At 41.9% G+C, this 8,944-nt stretch overlaps 1 protein-coding gene across 3 annotated transcripts in view; it reads left to right on the top strand.

The window, feature by feature from the left end:
• ORC1 (origin recognition complex subunit 1) overlaps positions 1-8,944 on the top strand; it is a 49,001-nt gene that overhangs the window by 445 nt on the left and 39,612 nt on the right. Inside the window, exons 2-4 of one of the 3 annotated variants that reach the window (XM_064281977.1) lie at positions 4,422-4,494; positions 5,379-5,478; positions 6,240-6,367. The exons of 1 other annotated variant lie outside the window; for it this stretch is intronic. In XM_064281977.1, the coding sequence (XP_064138047.1) occupies positions 4,461-4,494; positions 5,379-5,478; positions 6,240-6,367 (262 nt within the window). In that variant the 5' untranslated portion in view covers positions 4,422-4,460. The remainder of the gene's footprint in view (positions 1-4,421; positions 4,495-5,378; positions 5,479-6,239; positions 6,368-8,944) is intronic. One more of the 3 variants, XM_064281975.1, reaches the window with a different exon arrangement.

Here is an 8,944-nt window from a genome sequence, read left to right as displayed (position 1 = left end):
GTGAGTCTGCGGGCTGGAGGCAGACCTGAGCCGCTAGAACTGAGGGTGTTCTCTACAGACTCACATATTCACTAATTCATTCAGCAGACATTTACTAAGCCCCCGTTAAGTGCCAGGCACCTTTCTAACCCCGGCAAAAGGCGTCTTTTTCCCCATCCCAACTCCTAAAATGCTTCCTGCTCCGCCAGGGACTGAGAATTGGCACTGGGGAAGCCGGAAGCCTACAGCAGCGCCCTCGGACTCTCAGCAATGCTCGGAACTGTTCCTTCCGTCTATGTTGCCCCTTGTGATGCACTCGCATCTGTTTCCTGCTTTGAGCCTCAGTGTTGCACTACAGGGAAGGCGGAACAGCAAAAGTTATTACCCCATTTTATGGATGTAGCGATTTTGCCCAGACAAAAACATTTTTAAGTCTAGGTCGCTTTTAGTACCCAGGTCTTTTCTGGATTAGTTGCTCTTTACTGCTGGGCTCTAATTCACATTTTTTTTTTCCAGAAGAAAATTTTAATGGCGCTTTTCCCAATTATTCTAGGCTGATCCCGGAATAGAGGGCAAAACGCGTCAGATGGAAAAAAAGCATTGTTTTCTTCTGGGCTACTATCTGTGAAACGCAGTGATTGGATATGTTAATTTTATCTTGTCTGTAAAAAAAATGACTTTTGTTTGTTTTGTTGGGTGCTTGTGAGTGCCAGTGGAGGTTTTGGATGTGCGAGCATAGTTAGCCAAACCCCTCTGCAACAGCTTTTAACTGTAACAGAGGACAGTATGGGGACTTTAAAAGGTTTATGAATCCCCTTAAATGGAATGCAAAATTTTGTGTTAACTGTTTGTGAGTTCTGTAACACTCATGATATTATTAAAACAAAAAAAAAAACCATTGCCTCTTACAAATAAATGGAAGGGGGATTAAGGGAGTGGGGGAGTGAATTTATCATTATGCATTTTTCTCACTTAATCTTCAACAATCGTAGAATAGTTCCTGGCACACAGTGGGTGTTTAAAAATTTATCCTCATTTTGTGGGTAAAGAAACTGAGATTCAGTTGGCCACTCGATGGGTTAGGAAACCTAACTTATTATAATAAACATACCAAAAGTGAGCTCTCATTGGCATGTGTTGTTGACATTATGCAGTTTCTCAGTAAGGAGAAGTGGTTAAGAGCATAGTCACTGGAATCTGGATGTTCAGAGTGTCAGTTAAGGCTCTGTCATTCTGTATAACATTGGATACCTTGGAAGTGATAATAGCAGCTACCTTTCATTCAGCAAATATTTATTATTGAGCACCAACAGTGCACTTACTGTGTACCAGCATTGTTCTAGGGTTATTGTGAGGATTAAATGAGATAAGTGTGTCAAGAGCTTTGGCCCAGCCTTCTGTCATATTGGTGAAATAAATATCTGCTATCATTGTTTTTTGGAGCCCTGGTGGCGCAGTGGTTAAGAGCTTGGCTGCTAAACAAAAGGTGGGTAGTTCAAATCCACCAGCTGCTCCTTGGAAACCCTATGGGGCAGTTCTACTCTGTCCTAAAGTAGAGAGTTATAGAAAAAAAGGGAGACCCCTCGAGGAGATGGATTGACACAATGGCTGCAACCGTGAGCTCAAGCATAGCAACGATTGTGAGATGGCACAGGACTGGCAGTGCTTCGTTCTGTTGTGCAGAGGGTTGCTATGAGTTAGATCTGACTCAACGGGGCAATGGGTTTGGTTTTAGGTATCATTGTTTTTACTGCAACTCAATGATCTGTTTTTCTTGGGTGTGGCCTCTGGACTGAGTGGTGTGTGTCTTCCAGATTTCCAGTATCTGTGACATCCAGAGCCTGTAGTGGGTTATCTTCTAGAAGCCAAAGCCTTTTGCATGGCCAAGTCAGGCCTGTCTTCCTACTCCATCCACCATCCCTCTTGGGGAGTGTCTGTACTGAGATGAAATGCTGGATTGGTCTAAGAGTGGGGTACAAGAGGCTCTGATTTCCTTATGCTGCTTCTTCAGAAGAACTACTAACGTTTGAGCTTTTCACTGAAGAATAACATATATTCGGGGAAGTGCACAAATCATAAATGTAGAGGGTAATGTATTTTCTCAAAGAGAATATACCCACGGATCCAACATCCAGATCAAGCAACGACATTACCAGCATCCCAGAAGTCACCTTGCCATGTCTCCTTTCAGTTACCTAGGTTATCCTCTCTTCTCACTTCTAACAACACAGATGACTTTTGTCTGTTTTTGTGCTTTACGTAAACAAAACCAATATAGTTTGTATTCTTTTCGTGTCTTATTTCTTAAGCTCAACTATATTTCCCGAGGTTTCCCCCACATAGTTGCATGGAGTTGTAGTTGCTTCAATTTCATGGCTGTATAATGCTGCTAGGAATATTCTTGTCTATGCCTTTTGATGATATGTGTGTATTCTTGTTGGGTATATCCCTTGGAATGGAACAGCTGAATCGCAGGTGATGCGTATGTTCAGCTTTAGTAGATGCTGCTAGTTTCCAAAGTGATTGTACCAATACCCACTTCTTCCAGCAGGGCATGAGAGTTCCGGCTGCTCTGTGTCCTTCATTCCTGATGCTTGGCCTCCTGATGATTTTAAAAACCAGTTCATTTCATTCAGTCAGTCTTTTACCTACTACGTGCCAGGTCCTGACCTAGGCCCTGGGAATGCAGTCATGACTTAAGATAGGGTCTCTGCTCCTTTGGAAGTTACATTCTAATGTGGGAAGCAGAGAAAATAGCATAATGGTTATTGCTTTGATGAAAAGTAAAATAAGGTTGTATAATGGAACATGATCCCCGGGGGATAGCATAAAGAGGGGCAGTGCGTAACATTCGATCGGGTGTCAGCAAAGACCTCTCTGAGGAAGTGACATTGGAGCTGAAACTTGAGCCATCCCTGCAAAGACGTGTAGGAAGAGATGATAGCAACTGCAGAAATCTGAGAGGAGTAACAACCTTGGTCTTTTTGAGGTTTGGAAAGGAGACCTGAAGCTGAGTGACAGGCAGAGGTGGAGGCAGGTTCTACAGTCCAGTTAGCCTCCCTTCGTCACCTGCTCAGCCTAGGGACAATCACCCACCCTTTCACACATACACCCATATACTGGCTGGTCTCATTGCACACAGCCCATGGTCTACTAGAAAATGAATATTGCCTTAGTTTTTGGAAGAGGACACCTGCTGTGGTAAACTGCAATATAACCTGGATTTAAAACAGTTGAGAACATGAATTTGAGTACTTTATAAGTATGGAGGAAACCCTGGTGGTGTAGTGGTTAAGTGCTACAGCTGCTAACCAAAGGGTCAGCAGTTCAAATCCGCCAGGTGTTCCTTGGAAACTCTATGGGGCAGTTGTACTCTGTCCTATAGGGTCGCTATGAGTCGGAATCGACTCAACAGCACTGGGTTTTTTTTTTTTTTTTTTTGGTATAGGTATGGAGACAAGCTTTCTGTATGCCCGTTTGTTGGTTTGAAATAAGATCACTGTGACAGTGAAATCAGACTGTCCTACAATTAGATTATTTAAGAATTGTAGAAAGTTTGGTGGGAAATACTAATTTGCTACAAAACACTCTCCGATTTTCCCATTTTAACGAGAGATCTTAGTGGGTACTGCAATTTACTTGAATCGTTTGTGTCTCGTAGCATATTTGGCTTGATTTCACTGTGGAAAAGGTGAAGAGTTCCAGTTTACTTCTGATCGTTCCATGTTACATGATCCATTAAACCAAACCCATTGCCGTTGAGTCGATTCCAACTCATAGTGACCCTATAAGTTATGTATTTCCTTGAACAATTATTCAGATTCAAGTACTTTTACTAATTGTTACCAAAAGATTATTGGATATTATGCATCCAAATTCATTTGTTACTTGAGCACAAGTATTCTGTTTTTACTCATCAATCAGTTATTTCTACAGTGTACTTAATTAAAATTAGCTTGGTTTTAATAGAAGTGTGTTGTAATTATACTGTACATAAATGTACATAATAACAATCGTTCGTACATCTTCTGTGAGTCAAGGTTCTCAAAAATAATGTGAGACATAATGCCACTGAACTTTAGGAAACCAGCTTGTTTAGTTAGGATGTTGATAGGCTGTTCTAACTCTGTCGTTTTCAACACAGACTGGTGTTAATGGACTTTCTATAGGAATTCAGAATAATTCTTTGAGTTTTTTTTTTCAACCCCAGTTTTGCCAGATTTTAGCTCCATAAGAAAAACACTGAATTCAGAGGAAAGGTTTTTTGTTTTTTTTTACTTATTTAAGCTTAAGATAATGGGCCAGAATTATTATTAGATCTAGTAGATTTCAGTTTCCAAATTATAAAGATGATTATCCGATAGGTTTTCATTCACGTTTCTGTTTTTAACACTAAAAATGTCCTTTTTTCCATATACTTTAATGCAAGTATTTCGTTTCAGCTGTTTACAATACTCATATCCAGAACCTGTCAGCTGCAAATGAAAATACTGTCCAACTGCCAGAGCAGTACAGGTTAGTGACCCTGATTTTTTTTTTTTTTTTAAATATAAGTGGGAAGATACACTTGATAAAATCCATTGTCATTCTCCCAAAAGCAGCTTACGTGTTTTTGTTTCCATTTCTTGGAATCCCTCATTTCATTGCACCTACTCGTTATTCAGTATTCAGCCCTTCCTCCCCACCCACAAGACCTGACCTCTAACTTCCACTAATACTTAACCTTCTTTCAGTTCTTACTGTAGGTCGTCCTTTGTTTTTGCTGTTGTTTTAATTGCCTTGTAGAACAGAGCAAGGAAACATTGCTTTAGGGCATTTATGTTTGATCTCTATCTAGATTATAAGTGTTGTGAAGATACTTAAAATCACTGTATCACTGTCATTAGTTCCATATTGTATGTATTTCACACCTAACATTGTGTCCCTTACCTAGTAAGTACTTCTAAAGTTTTATATTTCTTTTCTTATGTATTAACTCTCCCTCCCTGTATCCCTGGGTGGGTTGAGGTGAACAGCAAAGTACAAGACAGATACCAAAAACAAAAAAAACCGATTGCTGTTGAATGGATTCTGACTCACAGCGACCCTATAGGACAGAGTAGAACTGCCCCATAGGGTTTCCAAGGAGGTGCTGGTGGATTCAAACTGCCAACCTTTTGGTTAGCAGCTGAGCTCTTAACCATTGTGCCACCAGGGCTCCAAGACAGACACAGATGACACTAAATTGCCTGTGTTTGATCTTGATTAGAGATTGACTTTTTCCTTCATAGGAAATTTTAAGTCTAAAATGTGTGGGCTTTTCTAGCAGGGTAGAAAAGAAGGCTGAACTCACTGAAGGCAGGGACTATGCCCTAGAATCCATCAGAGCACTGTCATGTAACTCAGTGACTTTTACACAGGAGCCATGGCATCCTACACCACCAGACTGAAGACCAGACAAACTTACTCATGGGTTGGCAGACCATTGTTGGATCGAAAACTACACTACCAAACCTACAAGTGAGTGGTGGGGTTGTCCTAGAAATGGAGGGGAGGGAAGGGAAAAGGGAAGGTAGAAAATAAGTGCTTTGCACTATGATAGAGATGTGTCCTATAATTTTGGCAATGTGGAAGTCAGTAACGAATTTTGCAAGTATAACTTCTTCCTGTCCCTTCCCTTCCAGCCTGTTATATCCAGAGTGTTCTAGTGACTACAGATTGAGGATTGAGGGGCAATAGATAAGAACTGATTGTAAGGGGGGGTTCTGTCTTATGGTAGCATAAATATAGCAGTTTGTGATGGGGGAAGAAATTGTTAGGACAGGTTAATAAAATTTTTAATGTATGATAATGTCATATAAATTTAAGGGGGGCTCTCTGTAATTCTGCAGGATAACAGGGTAGAGTTAGATTTAGTACTATGTCCTCCCCAGCCGTTGAGCTCTCTGAACAATTTAATATGGTTATTGGGCACCTTTCGAGCCTTGGGAAGTCTTTGTTGTTCTGTGTCTGGGAAGTCTTTGTTGTTCTGTGTCAATTACTGAGAGAAGTTGGAGTTCGTATTAAAGCCTCTGGATCCTTCTCTTGTTCAAAACAATTCATCCAACCCATTTCCTCTAGTCTTGCATGTAAGTAGGTAAATTGGTTTCCTAGTAGGAGAGTGGTCAGCAGAGAGAAACTAGGGAATTTTCCAGCTGAGAGCATTTTCCTCTGCCCAGAGAGTCTGAAGATCTTGACCTGCCCTAAGTGATTTCCTTGCATGCTTCTCTGTTACTTTCCAGTGAAATGTGTGTGAAAATAGAAGGTTGTTCAACTCAGATTCACATCCAAGTTGGACAGTTCGTGCTGATTGCAGGCGATTGTGAACAATATCCGTATGTTGCTAAATTGATTGAATTGTTTGAAGATGGTGAGTTTGGGGCTGCAGTGAAAACTGTTTCTTGACATGAATAGTTTGAAAGTGCTAATTGGTGGGGAAGAAGGGAAGTTGATGATTCTTGTGTTCACAGTAGCATACAGGGTACCTTTGAGTCTGAGGTGGGGTCGCTTAAACACTAGTTGTACCTTCTTCCAAAGCAAAGATGTCACCTTGAAGACTAAGGTGCACCTGATCCAAGCCATGGTGTTTTCAGTCACTTCATATGCATGCGAAAGCATTCCAATGAATAAGGAAGACCGAAGAAGAATTGACACCTTTGAATTATGGTGTTGGTGAAGAGTATTGGATATACCATGGACTGCCAAAAGAATGAACAAATCTGTTTTGGAAGACGCACAACCAGAGTGCTCCTTAGAAGCAAGGATGGTGAGACTTTGTCTCACATACTTTGGACATGTTATCAGGAAGGACCAGTCCCTGGAGAAGGGCATCATGCTTGATAGAGGATCAGCAAAAAAGAGGAAGGCCCTCAATGAGATGGATTGACACAGTGGCTGCAACAGTGGGCTCAAGCATAACAATGATCGTAAGAATGGCACAGGACCGGGCAGTGTTTTGCTCTGTTGTGCGTAGGATTGCTATGAGTCAGAACGGACTCGACGGCACATGACAACAACAATATTTTTCCATGTAGTGAACTTTTGCACTTACCACAGCATTGGGTAAAATGGGATTAGAGGGATAAAGAATTTAGATTTACTGTTGTTTTTAGGAATGTTTTTGAAATTTTCAGAATTCCAAATTTGGAATTTCCAAATTTTTGGAATTTGGGGAAAGGACAAATGGAAAAAAAATAGGTGCTTTGCACTGCTATAGAGATGTGTCCTACAATTTTGGCATGTGGAAGTCAGTAATGAATTTTGCAAGTGAAACCTCTTTACAAAAACCAAAACCATGCCGTTGAGTCAATTCTGACTCATAGCGACCCTCTGAGACAGAGTAGAACTGCCCCACAGGGTTTCCAAGGAGCACCTGGTGGATTGGAACTGCCAATCTTTTGATAAGTAGCCAAACTCTTAACCACTACATCACCAGGCCTTTAGCCTCTTCAAAAGAAAACAAAAAACAAACCCAGTGCTGTCAAGTGGATTCTGACTCATAGCGACCCTATAGGACAGAGTAGAATTGCCCCATAGAGTTCTCCAAGGAGTGCCTGGCAGATTCAATCTGCCAACCCTTTGGTTAGCAGCCGTAGCGCTTAACCACTACGCCACCAGGGTTCCCTTCTTTACAAGACAGGAGATAAATCAGATAGGGAAGGTGTACCAGTTGGTGTTCAATCAGGAAAATAAAAACACTTCAGGTGTTTTACTCAGAGGGCTTTGATTACAATTGTTGAAAAGGCTGGGGGAACAAAAGGGGGAGGATAATGTTGCCCTGAGATCAGTAAGTGCAGGAAACCACTACTGCTGGAGGAGTAAGAGGAAAGATAGTGTTAACCAGAGCCTATGAGCCCACGTTCACAGCCTCAACTGGATTTCCAAGCTTCTGTCCTTCTGCAAAACCAGAGAGCACAGGAAGGTGGGAATGGGATGGGACTCCAAAAGTAAGATTAAGAAGAAAGATGGTAATTTGAAGCTATGTAAAACTGCATCTTCCCAGAGCCAGGAGAGGGAAGATTGTGGCAGTTAGGTAGTCTGGTAGGTGGTTTGTCTGCCTAAAAGAAGGAACCGATGGCGTGATGGGTAAAGATGTTTTACATTACACAGATCGGAGGGGTATTTGCAAGGCACAGAGAAAATCTGCATCAAAGTAATGTCCGTGGTGGGAAGCACATGAGCAGAAGTTTGGTCTTTGGAGCGTAGATTTTAGGATCATTGTGTGCTGCTCCGTAGGAGGGCTTCAGCCTCTCAAGCGAGCTGAGGAAGAGAAGGGGCATGATGGTGGCACTCGAGAGTGTGTGTCCTTTCCCTGGGAGCTGATGCTGCTGTGGAGTGATATCAGCTGTGTATCACGATGTTACAGCTGAAGATGTAAGCATACGTTTACGAGACGTCATCTCAGTCTCAGTGGCCGATGGGCCAGTCCTTGCCCAGATTTTCACTTTGCAGCTTTTTGATGGCTTCTTTATAATTACTGATGAGGTCTGGTTAAGAGCTCAGCTGCTGACTGACCAAAAAGGTCAGCCACTCTGGGAAAAGAGACCTGATGATCTGCTCTATAAATATTACAGCCTGGGAAACCCTATAGCATAGTTCTACTGTCTTAAAGGGTTGGTATAAGTTAGAATTGACACGACAGCACACAACAACAATCTTTACGTGAGCAGATTGACAGGTCTTTGAGCCCTGGTGGTGCAGTAGTTAAAGCACTTGGCTGCTAACAGAAAGGATGGCAGTTTGAACCCACCACCTGCTCTGTGGGAGAAAGATGGGGCAGTCTGCTTCCATAAAGATTTACAGCCTTGGAAACCCTATGAGATTGCTATGAATTGGAATCAACTTGACGACACTGGATTTGGTTTGGTTTCTCTCGCAGAATGGCTGGTGGGTTCCAGCTACTTTGGTTAGCAGCCCAGCTTTGTTTCATTACCATTGAGTAGCTCCT

This window comes from Loxodonta africana, chromosome 3 (assembly GCF_030014295.1).
Source record: "Loxodonta africana isolate mLoxAfr1 chromosome 3, mLoxAfr1.hap2, whole genome shotgun sequence".
NCBI lineage: Eukaryota > Metazoa > Chordata > Mammalia > Proboscidea > Elephantidae > Loxodonta > Loxodonta africana.
Note: the sequence above shows the minus strand (reverse complement) of the source record. Positions and strands in the feature narration are given on the sequence as shown.